Source organism: Peromyscus californicus, unplaced genomic scaffold (genome assembly GCF_007827085.1).
Source record: "Peromyscus californicus insignis strain IS unplaced genomic scaffold, ASM782708v3 Scaffold_11__1_contigs__length_118956290, whole genome shotgun sequence".
NCBI lineage: Eukaryota > Metazoa > Chordata > Mammalia > Rodentia > Cricetidae > Peromyscus > Peromyscus californicus.
Genome location: NW_026294402.1, coordinates 116437563 through 116457655, shown reverse-complemented (window position 1 = coordinate 116457655; position 20093 = coordinate 116437563). Strand labels below are relative to the sequence as shown.

At 44.3% G+C, this 20093-nt stretch overlaps 1 protein-coding gene across 1 annotated transcript; it reads left to right on the top strand.

The window, feature by feature from the left end:
• Positions 1–81: 81 nt before the first annotated feature.
• Positions 82–10503, top strand: Higd1a (HIG1 hypoxia inducible domain family member 1A). The gene is made up of 5 exons (XM_052725147.1): positions 82–204; positions 5794–5912; positions 8531–8665; positions 9146–9598; positions 9831–10503. The coding sequence occupies exons 2-4, from the start codon at positions 5816–5818 to the stop codon at positions 9193–9195; spliced, it is 282 nt and encodes a 93-aa protein (XP_052581107.1). The 5' UTR covers positions 82–204; positions 5794–5815; the 3' UTR covers positions 9196–9598; positions 9831–10503.
• The last annotated feature ends 9590 nt before the right edge of the window (positions 10504–20093 follow it).

The following is a 20093-nucleotide window of genomic DNA, read 5'->3' as shown; positions in this document are numbered from 1 at the left end:
CCAGCCAATCGACGCCTGGCTCCGGGTGGCCACGCCCACCGCGCCCTGGCACGTAAAGTGGAGTCCGCGGGGCCCGGCGCGCCGGCGGCTGGCTTCTGATTGGCTGGGGCGAGCGGTGGCCCGACCCGAGGAAGCCGGTGTTCTCGCTCGCACTCGAGGGTAGCGGCCAGGAGCCGGCAGGACTGGAAGGGGCGCAGTGTCTGTGTGAGTGAGCCGGTGTGAGCCGGGCCGGGGCGGGAGGGCGAAGAGCGGAGGGTCCTCGGGAGGATCGGAGGCCGGGGGCTGCCAGCCGTGGGACGCGGGAGGGTCCCTCTCGGCCAGGGAATGTGGGGCCCGAGGAACAAGCCCGACGCTTCCGGAGCGGATCGTGGCCGAGGGAACGGAACTCTGAGAAGACAACGATGAGAGACGGGGACTGGGCTGTTGACAACTTCGGGGACCCAGGGAGCAGCGGGCGCGGAGGGAGGAGCGCGATCGAACCGGCAGGTCAAGGTCACAAGCAGGGTGGGAGATGAGGGGAGGGCCCAGCGCTCGGGCACCTCTGCCTGGCCTGCCCCTGCACCACCCGGGGTTTGCGCCGACCTTACAGACCCTGTGTTACTCGATGGAGGAGGAAGGCTGTGGCGGAATGCGAATGCCCCTGACAAGGATCGTGGCTTAGAGATCACAAAAGCACCGCTAGAGTTCAGATTTGCCAGCAGCCCGGGAGGCTCAGCGCTGTTAACCTCTTTCCTCGTGTATTCTTGGGGTAGAGAGCAGCCCTGTCTTTGAGGGTGTGATCCCCACCCAGGGAATCTGCTTCCAGAAGTACCGAGGCACTCTGCAGCTTGACAGTTTGGGGTGTAGATTCTGACAGGTTCAAGTGGTTCTTGGTGCTCATGGAGTGTGCTAGGGGGATCCTCTTTTCTTCTGTACACCAGTGTTGACTGAAAGGGCTTCCTAAAACATAAATCCTGCCCCTGGTCATTTGAATCAGTCTCCAGGCAGGCGTCCTGGCAGCCATTTTGCACAAGCTGACGGGTAACTGATGCAAAATCAGGATTTGAAACCATTTGTTTTAGATAATATTTCTTGGGATCAAAGGGACAGGCTGGGAAGAGTCTTTGGATGTTACATCACCTGATGCTCAGCTATTTTCTCATTTTACCTCTTCAGGGCTGCTGTGCATTTGGAAAAGGCTGTCAGTAGTCATTATCTGACCTTACAGAATAATATGTGTTCGGCAAACTAAATTTGAATATCTGGTTATTGGTGACTGACTTAAAAATAAAAGTATGTTTTACTTTTGACAGATATAGGTCAGTCCCTGGGTGAGTGAGATAATAAAAAAAAACCTAGTAGGAAAAAAATCTTTTCAAATCAAAATTGGAATTGTTAGATTATTTAAGTCACTGAAGAAAGAGTCCATTTAACTTTAGATATGACTTACACAGTTTTTGCAATTCAGAGACAGTATTGGGGGATTCTGTTAGGAATGGATTTTTATATTTTCAGTTCAAATTTGCACCTGTAACATGAAAGTGTTGGTTTAGTAAAAAAATATATTGTCAACCTAAAGGAACTGTGGACTGTGTGTGGGGAGAGCCAGATTCTTTCCAGAGATGTATTCCTAGTGTAGAACAATCCACATGACCCTTCAGACCCTTTTTTTCCACCTGTAAAATAAGGATATTGATTGTCATCTGATTCATTTCTTACCCAGGGTATGATTTGAACTTATTGACCTTGAAACTTTAGAAGTATATCCTTTCCTTTCATTTAAATGGCAGTATTTCATGAATACTAGGTGACAAAGGTAATTATCAAAATTACATATTCAGATAGCATTCTCTATTTATACTGATTACATTAGAGTTACATCATTTTTAAGATGATACAAAGGTCTAATTTGAATTTACAGTTCTGGCCTGTGTTGGACTGTAAGTGCTCCTGTTTCATCTGATTGTTTCCTAAAATGTGCACATGAGTATTCCTGAATCAAAAACAGATTGTCATTAGTTGTTTCTTCTTCTTTCTTTTCTTTTTTTTAGCTAAGGGCTTGCTGTGTAGCCCAGGCTAGCTTCAAACTTAAGATATCCTACCTCCCGTAGTCTGAGATTACAGCAAGTGCCACCACACCCAACTCCAGTACTTCATCTTCTCTTTGTAGCCCCTCGAAACACATGTATCTTTGGTGCAAATGTGTGATAATGCACTGGATCAGATGTCTCTGTCAGCTAGGCCATGTAATTATAGTTCCATCAACACGGCTTTCTTTGAGCTCTGGACTTACTTCAGCTTCCTGCCAGGATCTGTCCAATCATGCCTGCTAGATGTCTTTTGTCAATTTGATTTCATTATTTTTGTTGTTGTCTTGAGACAGGGTGTTGCTATGTAGCCTAAGCTAGCTTTAATTCATGATTCTCCTCCCTCTAAGTGCTGAGATTATAGGCATGCATCACCACTCTGGCTATCACTGGTCCCCTAAAACAAATAATGGCCACTTGGTGTGCCCCAGTTCTAACTGCAGAGGCAACATTCTGAAAGTGAGTCAAGTGCCCTACCCATACTAGCTTGAGAATCTCTATCACAGGTGATGAAGGGAAAGGGCCTGTGTCTTCTGTTTTTTATATACAGTAAAGAGAGCCTTTTGCTCCATGAAGAACCCACTGGACAATTACACTCATCCACATAGGAAGTGGGGAGAAGATACCCACTGTGATTTGTTTCCTTATTTATGGTTGGTTATTCGGTTGACAGTGCTGGGGATCTCACCCTTGACTTCATTCATGCCAAGCGATTGCTCATCACTGGGCTGTATCCCCAGCACAAACTGCTTCTAGAGATAACTAACATGATGAGTTCAGGAGGCGTAAAGGCAAAGGGAGGTTTGTTTTCTTTTGTATTTTTGAGATAGGGTCTCTCTACTGTGTAGCTCTGGCTGTCCTGGAACACAAAGAGATCCACCTGCCTCCGCCTCTTGAGTGTTGGGATTAAAGGCATACGCCACCACACCCAGCCACAAAGGGAGGTTTTTAAAGTAGGTTGTAATCTGGTAACTTTGTCACTTGGAGTTTCAAGGAATCAAGACCTAATCAGGACATCTTTTTTTTTTTCATAGATGTGATGTAAGAACATTAAAGGGAAATCAACACTTAGGTATATGCAGCTTGATGTTTTCATACTGCAGGATTAAACGCTTTGAAAGTATATAGTTGTTACTTTTACCATTTATGAATAAATTACCTGAGACTAATTATAATTGTTGAGCATAACTGAATTTATTTTGTACTTTTTGTACATTTATTTTGTACATTTTGTACTTTATTTACTATGTACAGGGCTTTGTACCAGGCCATGGGGATATATGAAGCAGGGCAGGGATGCACCCTGGCTTCAAGGAATCAAACACGTGGTTGTAAGTGTTCTACTGAGTGCAGGGGTCATATCCAAAGTGCTCATAAACAAACCGAAGAAGACTTTCCAGAGGGCCAATCAGATGCAACCCTGCGAAGCCAGGGTTGGCTGGGGAAACATTGTGAAGTAGACGGACAAGGCACGGGAAAGTGACAGAGCACTCAGCTCTGCAGATGCTCGGAAGAACACAGAACAGAAAGACAGTTGCGGGAGTAGAGTTGGAGAGCAGGCTGGAAGGATTTGTGATGAGCAGTCCTGTGACTGAGGAACGTACAGATGGTCTGCAGGGAGCTAATATACAGGCCTGGATGCAGTGTGTCACCCTTCACAGAGCCCATTCATGCAGTTCTTGAGGTCTTAGGTGTTTATGAAATCTCTCAAATCTCTTCTAGCTGAGATATTTTCCTGTAGTTCAGTATGGATTATGTTACTGGCAATTAAGTACATTCTGTCCTTTCCGCTTTAAAAAAATAATCTGCTTTTTTTGAACCATCACTTATTTCAGTGTTTGTTTTTTGATTTCTGTGTATTGTTTTTTCTTTGAGTCAGGATACCCTCTATGGCCTATTTGGAGATTTTTGTTTATTTGTTTTGCTTTCTTTGAGGTGTAGGGGGAGGTGTCATCTCTTTGTAGCCCAGGCTGGCCTGGAACTCAAGATCCTTCTCCTTTAGACTCTGTTGGTCATCTGTGTGCCACCACACCTAGTCAGTATTTGTTTTATATTTGCAAGTGTAACTAGCGTCCTGAACCTTGAGCTTACTGAACCTTGTATATACAAAAGCTTAGTAAGATTTATTGCGTTAGGAAGTAATGGAGGGCAAAAAAAAAGAAAAAGAAAAGAAAAGATTTAGCTCTATTCCGAATGTTCTAGCTAGCCAGTTTTCTTCTCGATTGGAGGATAGCATTGACTCTTTAGGGGATGTAGGGCTTGGAGAGATGAGCTCACTTTTCAGAACAGACATTCCCGTATTAGAGTTGGATTTTCTTTGAGGCCTTTGTTGCCACTTAACCCCCAGGAATAGCAGTCTGCTGCCCTTTCTTACGGATGGGAACACACTGCACACGAAGGGTCCGTGTGTAGTCATGGGCAGCAGTGGGAACCAGTGGGAGGTCTGGGTACCCTCTGCCGTGTTTGCCTCCTTTATTGAATCTGTGGTCAGGATTACAGGCAGTTCAGAATTGTTCATTAAAGAAATACACAGTAAAGATGAAATGGATTTGTTTGTCCGTCTGCATTTCCTGTGTGAGATGATTGTAGGGAGGGCTGTGCTCCCTGTGGTGGTGGGATGGATTGTTTTTGTCCTGCCCCTTTATTCACACAACTGTGAAGCTCATATTGGCCGTGTGAGTGCCACTGAAAGGAATGTTATACAAAGACGATAGTGTTAAAGAGGAAGCCTTGGGAGCATTGGGAAGGTATGTAAAAAAGGCAGATCAGAAGCCTAGGAGATGTCTGTTAAGAAAACCTGAAAGAGTTGTTTTGTGTTGTAATGATGTGAACAAAAATAACCTCAGATATGAGAGAGAGAGAGAGAGAGAGAGAGAGAGAGAGAGAGAGAGAGAGAGAGAGAGAGAGAGAAAGAGAGAAGTGAGCATGGTGGCGCATGCCTTTAATCCCAGTACTCAGGAGGCAGAGGCAGACGGATCTCTGAGTTCGAGGACAGCCTGGTCTATATAGTGAGTTCCAGGACAGCCAGGGCTTTGTAGAGAGACCCTGTCTCAAAACAAAACAAAACAAACAAAAAGCCCCAAAAGCTATGCAATTGACCATGAAAGCATATCTATAGGGAGCTATTTGTAGCAGCATTTGTTAAAATTACTTTTTGTCTCAAAGGGGAGTAAATAATAAACTAGTTAGAAATTTTGACTATTACTGCAATCTTTTCCCAAAAGGCAATAACCATTAATTAGTGTAACAGACTGGAAACTATTCAAAGGTGAAAACTAAAGCCAGGTAGCATGTTGGAGCTAGCAAGTCAGCAGTTGAGAGCATTAAAAAAACATACTAAAAGTGCTTAGTAGGGGCCAGTGGCTCAGTGGTGAGGACCAGAGCTCAGTTCCCAGTACCCGTGTTGAGTGGCTCACAGAGACCCAGCACCTTCTGGCTACCTCTGGTACCTGCAAGCAGATACACATTACTCACACAGACACACACCTACACATAATTTTTAAAAAGAGTATTGCTGTTTTTAGAATACGTTAAAGAAAAAATTGTTATATGGGAGAAAAAGCGAAATGATGGGATAATAAATGTATACAATTCTCTTTAATTGTGGAAGTTTATCTAAAATTTTTTGTTCAAGTTCACAGCAGATACCATGGAAACTAGGCATAATAGTTCTAGATAATAATACTCTAGATGCTTTTAATTACAGAACCTCAAAAATCTCTTTCAGGAAGACTCTTCAGGAAATCACAATGTCAACCAACACAGACCTTTCTCTTTCTTCATACGATGAAGGTCAGGGATCTAAGTTTGTTCGGAAAGCTAAGGAGACACCGTTTGTCCCCATTGGTAAGTGGCCAACATTCTGATCAGTCTGCTGTGAACTTAAAACAATGGAAGTATGGTAATTTGTATATTGAGTAGATCCTGAAATACCTTTTTCCTTATTTCGTTGAAGTATGATAAGGTCAGCATCATAAAAGCTCATCCCGAAAGCTCTGAGTTCAGATTTGTTTGACTGGCTGTTATCTCAGTGACTCGTGCTGTGTGGGATCTCAGGACCACCTCTGACTCTGAGATTTGTCAGAGCTCAAAACAAAAACGCTGTAATCACGTTAAGGTTTATAGCACTGAAAGGATAGAAGTGAAAGTCAACCAGGACATCTGTGAAGAACCAGGATAGCCAAGCCTAAGCTTACGGGCCTCTCTTCATAGAGGACACTGTGTGGGAGCATGGGCAAAGAGAGGCTGCCAAACTCTGGCATTTAAGTTGTATTGAGGTCAGTCACAGGGGCATGCAGTGTCCATGAAGGCCTTACAGCCCATGAAACACCAATATGATCACCAGTGGAAATTCCAAAATCAGTAAATTGGAATAATTTATTCATTTAAAGCAGATACAAATTATATTAAAATTAAAACACTAGAAACATTCCCTTTAAATGGAATGGGTCAGGGATCCATGTGAACTCTGATGTTGTTGCCTGGAGATCCTGACCCTTTGCATAGGGCAGGGAAGGAGCTGTGTACATACTTCAGGAAGAAACCCTGTTGTTCTGTGGGTGATATAATTATCTGCATAGGAATACAAGAAAATCAAATGAGAAACAGCTAGACCAACTAGAGAAAAGATTACTGTCCTAGATACATGTCTGTTGCTGTGATAAACTCCATCACCAAGAGCATCAAAAGGATTTGTGTTAAACTTCCAGATGGCAGTCCATCATTGAGGGAAGTCAGGGCAGGAACCTGAAGCAGAAACTATGGAGGGATACTGCTTGCTGGCTCACTCTCAGGCTGTGTTCAGCCAGCTACTTATCTAGCCCAGGATCACCTGCCCAGGAAGGAGTGACACACCCACAGCAGACAGGGCCCTTCCCCTGTCAGTCAGAACAGTCTCAGGCGTGACCACAGGTCAGTCTGATCTGGGCAGTCCCTCAATTCAGACTCCTTCATGTGACTCTAGAGTAGAGGTTCTCAACTTACGGATCTCGACCACTTTGGGGGTCAGGCAGCCCTTTCACAGGGGTCGCCCAAGGCCATCAGAAAACACAGACTTTACGTTACAGTTCATAACAGTAGCAAAGTTACAGTTAGGAAATAGCCACAGAAATAATTTTATGGTTAGGAGTCACCATAACATGAGGAACTGTATTAAAGTGTCACAGCATTAGGAAGGTTGAGAAACTCTGTTCTAGAGTGTCACATTCGTGTGAAAGCCAAGTAGGACAGTTACTTCGTTGGTACATCAGAAGACTTTTAGGGGAAAGTCTCGGAATGTCTGAAGACCCGGAGGAAGTAAAACACAGAGTTATCTGTAAGGACACCAGGTGTGCGCCTGCAGATGGATGGATAGGTGTCACACCCAGAATTTCCACTCTCAGTCCTCCTGTGATTATTTCTGGTTGGGTCTGACAAGTTATTTACTCTTGTTTGTTTTTTCCTTTTCAGGGCTGATACAGTTATTTCCTAACTTCTTTCTGTTTTAACATCCGAGCCCAGTTACCAGCTTAACTGCTTCAGTGTGTGTGTGTTGCCACTTTATATTGATTGCCGAGTTTCAGTTTTAGGTTATGCAGTCTGGAAATTAGCCTTTTTGAAATTCAGTTTTCTTTGTGGCCTAATGTGTGATTATATTTTGTCAGAACTTCCTAGACTTTTGAGAGAATGTGTGATCTATTTTAAATTAAAATTTCATTTTTTATTATTGTATGTGTGTGTATATGTGCATGAGCCACAGTGCTCAAGTGTAGGTCAGAGAACACTTTCAGGAGTCTGTTCTCTTCCCACCCCATTGAGGCAGCTGTCTCGTATTTTCTCTGTACTACGTACTGCAGGCTAGCTGGCCCATAGCCTCCTGTGTGATCTCCTGCTCCACCTCCCATCTGTCCATAGGAGTGCTACTGTAATTACAGGGATTGCTGTTGGCATCAGGCTTGTCAGCAAGTGCTGAGACATCTCACTACCCTTGACAGTTCTTAAATCTGTCTTCTTATTCCACAAACCCAGTTTTTCAGAAGGAATCCTTAGCCAGGCATTGTGGCTCAGAAACCAGCACTTGGAATGTAGGGACAGGAGGATCCGGTTCAAGGTCATCTTCTGTTCATAGCAAATTTGAGGCCAGCCCCCAGGTCGCTACATGCGACCCTGCACATACACACAAAAAAAAGCCCCAGTGCTTGATAGGCAGAGATAGGTGGAATTCAAGGCCAGCCAGGGCTACACAGTGAGATGCTGTTTCAAAAAAACAAAAGACCCAAGAAAAGGATCCTATCTAAATTTGCTGCTGTTTGCTATGAATTCTAGATTTGGACTTGTGAAGCATAAAAGATGGAAAACTTTGTGTGTTTTCACACAATTAATGAGCTGATAAAAGTATCCTTACAGAAATAGCAGAAAGTACACTGATTAATGGTGAAATTGTCCCTCTCCCGCACATCTAACATGATTGTGACTGTGTTTTGCAGGAATGGCTGGGTTTGCAGCAATTGTTGCATATGGCTTATACAAACTGAAGAACAGGGGAAATACGAAGATGTCCATTCACTTGATCCACATGCGTGTGGCAGCCCAGGGCTTCGTTGTTGGAGCCATGACGCTTGGTAGGTTCCGGCAGGACCTGATCAGCTATGTGCTTCTCCTTGACTCGCGTTCTTGTGAAAGAATAATCCGTTCATTAGAACAGTGACGCAGCTTCCCTACTACGATAGACAAACCTTATTAGAACTTCATTGCCATCTGAATGTAGGTTGGTAAGAATGTGATTTTTGTATTGAGTTTGGGGAAAGCAGGAAAGATTCTAAAGTGTACATGCTTTTACTGGCATCACAGCTGACTAACTTTATCTGCTATTATATAGTGGGTGTTTTAGAAATTCCCGGGCAAATACTGGCTGTTCATTAAAACACTGACATAGTGAGCAGCTCACCCCAGCCGTACCCAGCTTGGAAATTAAAGAGTTTTAGGATTGAACGTGAGGAGGCTGGAGTGTGTGCCTCTGGTGTCCAGCTCTCCTGGCAGACTGTTTTGTGTTTTCTAAATGCTGAGAGAGATATTTTAATGTTTCTCTTCTTTTTCTTCAGGTATGGGCTACTCCATGTATAAGGAATTCTGGGCCAAGCCGAAGCCTTAGAAGATGAGCTGCCGCCTTGGTCTGGGAACTGCTTGCTTTATTTAGACGTCTCATATTGAGGTTACATGTTTGTGTCTACAATAAATAACATGGGTTTAGACAATAACTCAGTATTGAACATTACTTTCTTGCCAGCTTGATTTACCTTTTGACCGTATTGTTAATGACTAGTTCACTAACTAGGTCACTTGGGGGCGAGTCAAGTTAACACAAAAGAAATCTGTCACCTGAATGTATAGTTGGTAACAGCGTTCTCCCTGCACCCTTGTGATGAAAATTTTGAGGACAGTGGACAGTGCAGACACACACTGTGCTTCAGAGCAGGCCTTGCTTTGGAATGTGTTGGGGAGGAATCATGTTTGCCTCAGTTCATTTAACCTGTAGGCTGGCTTTAGAACTCAAGGTTTTTTTTTTTTTTTTTTTTTTTTTTTTTTTTTTTTTTTTAAATAGTTTATTCATTTGTATTTTATGTACATTGGTGTTTTGCCTGCATATATGTTTGTGGGAGCATCCCCTGGAACAGGAGTTATAGTTATGAGCTGCCATATGGGTGCTGGGAACTGAACCTGGATCCTCAGGAAGAACAGCCAGTGCTCTTAACCACTGAGCCATCTCTCCAGCCCCATGAACTCAAGGTTTTAAGGTTTGTTGGCTTCTGAAAACACATTCCAAAGAGTGCATGAAAAATAACTAACTTATAAAGCCCCCTACAACCGACTGAGGGAGAGGGGAGGGAGTGTGGTATGTGTGTGTTTGTGTGTGTGTGTGTGTGTGTGTGTGTGTGTGTACAACAGCTGGTAAAGCTGATGAGCTGCAGAGAAGCAGTTTGTTAGACTCATAAACAGAGTAATGGTGGGTTCCACTTTAGCTCTTTTATAATTGCAAAGTTATATTTTTGCTGCTTTGTAATAGGATAGTTCTTAGACATCATCTTGAAACAGGTATTTTGTTTCTTTTTTGTGGTGCTGGGCATTAAATGCAGTGCCTCACATAGGCGTTTTTAATTGCCAGTTCCACTGAGCTACATCCCAGCAGAAGTAGGTACTGTGAGTGGTAATACTTACGTCAGTGATAAAGGAAATACACAGCTTAATGTGCAGAGTGTGTCTTACTTCCCTGTAAGAATCATAGGTACTAAAGTACCAAAAATGAGAGATATGGTGGGCGGGCTAGTTTTTGAGACATTACACACAGACTTGGATATACAGAATGCTTAGTGCACTGTAAAATCCCCCTGTCCAGACTGAACTTACATTCCATAGTGACAACATGGCATATGTATTGTTATTAAAATAAGTGAACACATCAGATGTCTTGTGTTTATTTCAGCACAGAAAAAAGTAAATCTTCCCTCAGAGCAGCATAAAGATTAGAAAACAGAATGTTTGTACAGTTAAAGGCCATCTACGCTAAGAGCAACGGTTAGTGTTTGCTGGGCACCTACTGTGTGCCCCACTGCTCTGAGAAGTTTTTATTTTAATTCTGCATAGATGTGGGTATGTATGTGAGTGTGTGCATATGACTGCAGGTGCCCTCGGAGGCTGGAGACATTGAGTATCCCTAGAGCTAGAATTACAGGTGGTTGTGCTGGGAACTGAATTTGGGTTCTCTGCAAAAGCAGTTCTTGCTCTTAACCATTGAGCCATCTCTCCAACCCTCTCCCTTTTACCACGTGTGTGTGTGTGTGTGTGTGTGTGTGCAGCAGTCACAAGACAATTTGAGGAGACAGTTCTCTCCTGGGTATGGACAGGTTTACAGTCTTGGTAGCAGGCACCTTTACCTGCTGAGCCATCTTCTGGCCCCTTAAGAACTAAACATGTAATGTTAAATTAATGGTCTAGGAGGAAGGACCCTTTCCACAGACGGGCCTGGGAGGCAGGCAGTAACTCCACAGCCTTCATCCATTGTGCTCTGCTGCTGTAGGACTGACCACGGGACAGTGCTGTTTATTGTTCCGGTTTAGAATAGATGGGATTGCCTCTTTAGAAGAGTCCAGGAAAGGTTACTAGCATAATAGGGGCTGACAGAGGTAAGGACTTGCTGTGGTGGCCTCTTGAGGTTGGAGTGGCAGTAATGGCCATATTTAATAAGATTAGGCTGCAGCTTGCATGTCCTAATCGGGGACTGTATGATCTGGACCCCGCCAGCACATGACATGAGAGCCTGGGCTAGCCACGTTTCTGCGGTCCTGTCTAGCTGCTGCTGGAACAAGTTTGAGAAAGGTCTCCGTTTTTTGGCTTCCTGCTTTAGTAGTGTTCTGCATTTTGAGAATTTGTTATTGAGTAACACCTGGGCTCATGGTTCTGCCCCAGATAGGTGTGTCTTCTTCCTCTAAAGTGGGGACACTATCTAGAATTAAAGAAAATAGGAAGTTCAAGGGCTTAGCCTAGCATGGTATGCTTTAGTAACTTAGTACATGGCTGCTGTTACTATGATTGTACTGAGTATATGTTTAAAGATCACAGCAAACATGGCTGCCAGTGGAGGAAGCAGCTGGAGCATCTGGCTGATGCAGAGCCCAGGGCGGGGATTGGAAGTCTCCCCAGAGAAACAGCATTCTACTTTGGCTCTTTAGGGAGAAAATTCTCATCCCCATGTTGGGTATTAATGGAGTGTGGTGTGATTGTTTCAGGCCTTTCTTCCCAGTTACCTATCAGGGCATAAGGGTCTTTTTCATCCAAAGTGCTTGGGATTAGTTTCTGGCTCAGTTAATGCTTGTTGAATTCATTAGTGTAAGTCTTATCAAGTTCCCGTTGGTCTTCTGTCCATGGTTTTCCATGTCCATGGATTCATCCAACCACAGATGTGAAATATTTTATTTTTGTGTCAGTACTGAGCATGTGTGGATTTCCTTTTCCTGTGGGGCTCCTGAGGGTGTAGTGTAACAACTGTTACGCAGCATTTTGTTGCATTAGACAGTGTGAGGAATGTGGAAAAACTTGATGAATGTGGAGGATGTGCACAGCTCATGAGCAAATCCCTCACTGTTTTGTTTAAGAGACCTGAGCACCTGTCTGAAGGTTTGGGTGCTCACTGGGTGTTCCAGAACCCATCTGCCACTACCGGGGATGCCGTGTCTGAGCAACAGCAACAGTGACATCTGGTGGCTAGAGTCGGTTATGACCACATTTACAAGCTCCCTAATGGAGCACATCAGACATTGAGAGGCCCAGCTGCTCACTGACCGCAGTGGTCATGGAAACCATGCCCCTGTGTGTAGATGAGGGACTGAAGCCCAGAGTCCCGGGACTCACAGTTCAGGTTCTATCCTTATGTAAATCTGCAGCCCACTCCCTCATAGCTGCAAGGCCAAAACAAAGCCAAAGGATCATGGAGTTCTCCATCCTGGATTTAGGAGAAAAGGAAGAGCCCCGGCGATAATAGAGTGCCATGAGGCCTGTGAACCTGGGTAAGTTCAGGAAGAACCAGCACTGCACGTGTGCCTGAGTCCCTGGCTCCAGGAGTCTGCTTTCCCCTCAGCCACCTGCGTGGGGCAGAGACAAAAGAGGAACATTATCGTAAGTGGGCCAAGCTGAGGCCATCGTCGCTCTCCAGTATTCTGGGCTGTTTCCAGTGTAACTGGATGACTAAAAGTTCATCTTCAGCAGAGGCTACTGTCTACCTTGCTGGCACCCGCTTCAGGTTTACATTTCTGTCAGCAACTCCTCCAGCTTCCACCATCTCCCCACACTCTGAAACTTAGCCATGTCCTTCCTCCTGTTCTTTAGTGGTCCAGTCACCAAGCCCTGCCAGCTTGTCTCACATCTGTCCCTCCACTCCCTGTTGCCTCCACTTTTAACGTAGGCCGGGAATCTGTCACTGTCCCCTCGTGCTAGTGAAGATTTGTAACACGAATCTCAAAAGGCCTTATTAATAAAAACAAACCCGGAGCCAGGTATTGGGGTGAACACTGAAAGATCAGAGAAACAGAACGAGCCACATCCAACCTCACCTCTCCAATTCCTCAGATGATCCTGTTTCCTCAGACTGGAAGCCTCTGAGTCGTCATCCAAATGGATCTCAGCTGAACTACTGCTAAAATCCTAAAAGCTTAATCAGGCTCTAGTTCCTGGTCCTCATGCCTTATATACCCTTCTGCTTCCTGCCATCACTTCCTGGGATTAAAGGCATGTTGTGGTAGTATTGTGTTCCCCAAAATATTGTGTACCCTAATAAACTTATCTGGGGTCAGAGAACAGAACAGCCACGAAATACTTAGGATAGGCAGTGGTAGCACACACCTTTAATCCTAGCATTCCAGAGGCAGAAATCCATGTGTTCAAGGATGCAGCCAAGCATGGTGACTCACGCCTTTAATCCCAGGGAGTGATGGCAGATAGCAGAAAGGTATATAAGGCGTGAGGACCAGAAACTAGAAGCATTTGGCTGGTTAAGCTTTTAGGCTTTTAGCAGCAGTTCAGCTGAGATCCATTCGGATATGAGGACTCAGAGGCTTCCAGTCTGAGGAAACAGGATCAGCTGAGAAGTTGGCCAGGTAAGGTTAGCTGTGGCTTGTTCTGTCTCTCTGATCTTCCAGTGTTCACCCCAATACTTGGCTCCGGGTTTGATTTTATTAATAAGACAGCATGTGTCACCATGCCTGGCTGTTTCCAGTGTGGCTTTGAACTCACAGAGATCTAGACGGATCTCTGCCTCCTGAATGCTACGATTAAAGGCATGTGCTACCACTGCCTAAACCTGTGTTTAATATAGTGGCTGTTCTGTTCTCTGACCCCCAGGTAAGTTTATTGGGGTGCACAATATATCAACCACAAAGATTTGTTTGTCTCAGCTCTCTAAGGGGGAGGCTGAAGAGATCCACGCACAAACTGTTCACTGTGGAAATGCAAGTCAGATGCTAGTAAGTGTGTAAGGCACTGGAGGCCTAGGCAGCAGAACAAACAATTACCGAGATCAGGTTGTCTCCATGTGTGACTGGGGATGTGACTCAGTGGTAAAGCATTTGTACAGCATATTTGAGGCCCTGGGGTCAATGTCCAGCACCAGAAAGAAAGAAAAAAACTACATAAAAACATTAAACAACAACGAAAACCCATGACATGAGCTGAGAATAAAAGAGAAGTGTATTCCCAGTCCGGTCCAGTCCAGTGCATTGTGCTAATGGCTAGGTGAAGGGCCAGGGTAGATCTCATCCAGCTGGGAGGTCACTTAGAACCGGAGGTCACTGGGTCTTGTCAGAACACTGAGGAAGTCAACATGTGGTGACTGAGCTCTCCATATTCACAAACACATTTTAGACGTCGCTCCATTGGTGGAATCAGATCTTCCTGTAACCAAAATGATGTGCCACTAGAACAAAATGTTCTAGGGTCTAGAGGAAGCTGGGGCCAGCAAAACTCGGGTCCATCACAGGTTGAAGAGGTAGACCTCCATCAAAAGGCTTGAGTCTGAAGAAATTGAACTTTTTAATCCTCTGCGGCTCCTGAGTAAGAAGCTGAATAATCAGTAAGGCTTTAAAATCTGGGCCAAAAAATGCCTCAAGGCTGTTGTCTCTGCTCCGAATCTGTGCTCACAGCACCTCTGTGGTGGCTCTTTGGGCCCGATTAGGGTCTGCTCCTGGGAAAAGAGCTCTGGATAGAGTTTCCAACACCCAAATGTAAGCTTTTGGCTCAGTGTCCTGTTTACATGCTGTGACTCAGACCCAAGAGATACTCAGGCCAGGTGGTAGATTGGATTTTGGGCCTCCGAAGCTGAGGTGGAGCTGGATGGGTGGGTGCCTTGGCTTTTAAGCTTCAGTAAAACTCACATTATGAAGTAGGACAACTAGGTATGCAGTAGTATAGACAGTGGGTCCTTCCCACACTACAAAGCTCTTCCACAGCCAGTTTGATTCTCATAGCAATGGTAATACCGCTGCTGAAGAAAATGGAGGAAACTAGAGAGATGGCTCAGTGGTTAAGAGCAATGGCTGCTCTTCCACAGGACCCAGGTTCAATTCTAAGCACCTAGATGGCAGCCCACAGCTATCTATAATTCCAGTTCCAAGGGATCCAATGACCTCTTCTTGTCTCCTCCAGCACCAAACAGTCACATAAAATAACTTAATTTAAAAAATAAAATGAAGTTTGTGACTTGGCTCATATCAGAGTCACTTTTCTGTTCATTTTAGCTTCTCATTAAGCAGAATGACTTTATGCTTATTATTTGTAGGAGGAATATAATTTCAGTGAGGGAAGCCTACTCGATGACCTTGTTACCTTCAAAAAGATAAATACACGTGAGCTGGGACGTTGGCTCAGTTGGTAAAGCGCTTGTCTTGCAAACCTGAGGACCTCAGTTCAGTCCCATGAACCCTTGTAGAAAAAGGCGAGTGTGGTGCTTATGCTTCTGGCCCCAGTGCTGGGGAGGCAGGCAGGCAGACAGCCTAGCCAGATTGGTGATCCTGGGGCCATCGAGAGGCCTTTCTGTTGCTATGGAAAGTGCTCTGACAAGCCAGTTAGGAGGAAGACTTGATCTTAGCTCACAGTTCCAGGTTCAGTCCATCACTGCAGAGCACTCCAGAGCAATGAAACGAATGCATTCTTCCCTACTGCCCAGCTTACTGTTTCTATCCTTCTACAATTCAAAACCCTAACCCAGGTGTCATCCACAATTAAACAAGACAGTAGCCCACAGGCCACCATAAATTACACAGTCTCACTGAAACTCTCTTCCCAGGTGAGACTAGACTGTAACAATTGACAAAACTATCACATCCTGTCTCAAACCGGATGAATGGCTTCTGAGGATCAACCCCAAGGTTGGTGTCTGGCCTCCACAGGCATGCACACAAATAAGTTTGCTATGAGATTGTTTCTCCCAGAAATGTCAGAAGCTACACCCATGAAGTCTCACCAACATGGCTGCCTAAGCATGAACTGATCAAAATGATTTCAACAAACATGCTAACATGGAGAGGGAGAGGTTCACAAGGCCTCAACCCTGGACAAAGAACTACAGGCAACTGAGGAGTGCTGAGGCCAGGAGAAGTAGTGCTCCTCAGAGAAGAGCACAAATTGTCCAGTATCAAGTGGTCAGTCCTGAAAACATACATACAAGTGGCATTATTCAGACTGAACAGGTGGCATCACACACACCAATTAAAAAGAGGCCATAAATTTGAAAGGAAGCAGAGAAGGATATATGAAAAGGTTTGGAGGAAGGAAAAGGAAGAGGGAAAAAATGTAATTATAATCTCAAAAAATATTTTAAAAAGAGAAATGTTAAGTCATGTCCCAGTTGCAGAATATGAAGAGTCAATGGGAATATCAAATGTTTAAGATGTTCCGTTTTCTTATTCTTTTTTTTAAGTATTTTTTTAATTAAAGTTTTCTTTTATTATGTATACAGTGTTCTGCCTGCATGTATGCCTGCATGCCAGAAGAGGGCACCAGATCTCATTGTAGATTGTTGTGAGCCACCATGAGGTTGCTAGGAACTGAACTCAGGACCTCTGAAAGAACAGCCAGTGCTCTTAACCTCTGAGCCATCTCTCCAGCCCCTGTTTTCTTTCTTGTGTTTAATATGAGTATTTTATGTTTCTGAAAATATGTTACAAATAGTTGTGATTGAAGCATGCTACATAATCAAGCTGATGAGATGGTTCAGCAGGCAGAGGCACCTGCTGCCAACCCTGATGACCTGAGTTCCACCAACTCCTACAAATCGTCCTTGGACCTCCACGCACATGCATGGCATAGGTGCCCCCCCAACAAATAAATAAAATGTAATTTTAAAAGTTAAAACAATCAAGCAGTATTCTACAAATACTGGTTAGCGAAACGGGATGTCGGGGCTGGGATAACAAAGTGAAGATGGATTCACATTCTCTTGTCTTCTTAAATGATAGAGCATCAAGTTTATAAACTACAGGAAATTTTCAGACTAAAGAAAAATAAATGTTCCTGGTCTTGTGAGAATGAGTTAATAGAGCATCCTTATTGAAAGCAATCCTTAGGAGCTGCAGAGATGACTCTGGTTAAGAGCACTTGCTGCTCTCGCAGAGGATCTGCATTTGATTTCTAGCACCCATGTGGCGGCTCACAACTGTCTGTGGTTCAGGTTCCTGAGGATCTGATGCTCTCTCTGGCCTCTATAAGCGCATGGCATACACATAGGGCACAGACAAACATGCAAGAAAATACTCATACATATAAAATGATTTGGTAAAAAGCAATCCTTTAGCACAAAATGTTTTACACACACACACACACACACACACACACACACACACACACACACACACACACGCTGTGGTGCTGGGGATGGACCAGGGCCTCATACATGATAGGCAAGCATCTAGTACATCTGCATCTCCAGCCCTTTCTCTCTTAGAACAGGTTTCCCTGTGTATGTAGCTCAGGCTTGGAACTCATTACAGAGCCCAGACTGGACTTGAATTTGTGATCCTCCTACCTGTTCCTCCAAAGTGCTGGGTTTGCAGACAAGTGCATCCATGCCCAGCTTGAAACTTTCTAATACATACCCTAGGAGGCCAGCTTGAAATTCTGTATCTTCTGATGCAGCGTATTATGGTGATATTTTATTTGTATTAAAATGTTATTTGCATGTTAATAAATAAAGTTGTCCAGGGGTCAGAGCTATTAGCAAGCCATAGGAAAGCAGGGCAGTGGTGGCATACGCTTGTAATTCCAGCACTTGGTAGGCAGAGCTGGGTAAGTCTCTGTGTGTTCAGGGATACAGCCATTATTGGATACACATGCCTTTAATCTTAATACCAATCATGGAAAACCTGGAGGCCTATACAGACAGGCCGTGAGGAGGCGGTCATGTGTTTGGGTTTACAACCAATGAGAAGGCATAACAGGAACTCTATATAAAGACTTTAACACAGGGGTAGCTCTAGTTCAGAGAGGTAGGACCACCGCAGGAGGAAGGGTAAGGTTTTAGCTCTTAGCTCTGACCTCTTGGCTTTCTTCTTTGCATTGGTTCTGTGTTTCTTATTTAATAAGAAGGTTGGATACATCTACAGCGTATTCTCATCTTAATGGAAACCTGACTTGCTCCTGGGGACAGTGCTATTCAGAATCCTTTAAGTGCATCTGGCTCCTATATCCCCATACCACAGTCCCCCTCATGATTATGAGGCGAATGAGTGATACATGCATGCTTCGTAGACCCTGCTGCTTTGAGGTGCTGTCTACTGAACCCATTCTGCCTCTTGGCTGTCCTGCAGGTTTCCAGGTCTCAACCTCAGCTCAACACACAGGCAACTGAAGAGCAAACAAAAGTCCTTTTGGTGTGTGCTTTCTGGTCACCTCAGCACATCTGCACTAGGAAAATGACAGAGGCACCACGGCCAGGAAAAGTTGGTGTGTAGTGGGTGTGGTTCCCTTGGAAGTTTAAATTTACCAAAATGTATGCTAAAGAAGTTTTGTGGAAGACTGGAGATATGGCTCAGCAGCTAAGAAGAATTCCTGCTCTTCCAGGGGACCCAATGTCTTCTGGTCTCCATGGGCACATGCATACAGGTTGCAAATACACACACACACACACACACACACACACACACACACACACACACACACACGCACTGACAATGCAGCTTTATGAATGAGATGCTGCACACCTGTGCACACTACTGCACTTCCAAGGGGTGGGCAGGGAGGTGCGGTGCTGTGAGGGCCAGTCCTGCACCTTCACGGGTAATGACGTGGACTCACTTTACATGGCTGGGAAACAAAAAGAAAAACAGCTTCGATACAGCTGACAGCTTTCACGTTACAAAGGCTTGTGAGCATATCTGGAGGCCTCCCTTGGATCATCTTTCCCGTGTTTTTGCTTCCCTTCATGGCTCTGAAATATAGCAATGTCAAACTGGGAAGTGCACTGTCAAAAATAATTTTTTTATTTTGTTTTTTTCGAGACAGGGTTTCTCCGTGTAGCTTTGCGCCTTTCCTGGAACTCACTCTGTAGACCAGGCTGGCCTCGAACTCACAGAGATCCTCTGCCTCCCAAGTGCTGGGATTAAAGGCATGCGCCACCACCGCCTGGCTGTCAAAAATAATTTTTAAAAAGTGTTTTCTTTTAAAAACAAAACCAAATTTCATTATTTTTAAAACTTCTAAAGATGCAAAATAAAATAAAATAAAACGCACTAAAATTCTTCCATACAGATATAATCCCTTGTGTGTTGTTTCATGTATGAGTTTTCTTAGTGATGTGTGTGTGTGTGCGTGTTTGTGTGGGTGCATATGTGCATGGGAAAGACAGAGTTTGTCCTCAGTGTTTATCCTCAACTGCTCTCCACCTTTAGTTAAGATAGGATTTCCAGTGAACTTGAAGCTTAGAGATTTGGCTAGACTGGCTAGAGACACGTTGTTGTCATCCGTGATGTATCCCATAATCACTTATAATATTCCTTTAGTTTTGTTCTGTGCACCATTTGAAAAAAAGGATTTTTTAGATTATTAATGTTTGGCCTGCTGCAATCATCATCATAACACAACCTTCCCACCTTGTTTCATAATTTCCAAGGATACTATGGGTAACTATGTTACACTGCATGATAAATCATCCACTTTCCAAAACCCTTGCAAGCCAGTAGGATATGCATCCTTGTGTGGAACTTTTTAAGAGACACTGCACACCCGTGGTGGTGCAGCTCGTCATCCAGCACTCAGTGGGGGCAGAAGGATCCAAAGTTCAACGTCATCCTAGGTTACAGAGTAAGTTTGAGGCCAGCCTGGGATGCGTGAGACCTTGCCTTTAAAAATAAAAAAATGAATTAAAATAAAAATAAATCCTTAAATAAAATACACTCCGGAAGAGTGAAGGCTTCAGGGGCGTGATGCCCTCTTCCGTCCAGCTGGTGGGTGCGGTTTGGTAGATCTACCCCGCCCGCAGCACCGTCCACTCAGTCCTTTCGGGGCTCTCCC

Coding starts and splice junctions, on each gene's coding strand:
- Higd1a (XM_052725147.1), top strand. CDS start 5,816: ATGTCAACCAACACAGACCTTTCTCTTTCTTCATACGATGAAGGTCAG. Junction 5,913..8,530: donor GACACCGTTTGTCCCCATTG/GTAAGTGGCCAA, acceptor TGTGTTTTGCAG/GAATGGCTGGGTTTGCAGCA. Junction 8,666..9,145: donor TGTTGGAGCCATGACGCTTG/GTAGGTTCCGGC, acceptor CTTTTTCTTCAG/GTATGGGCTACTCCATGTAT.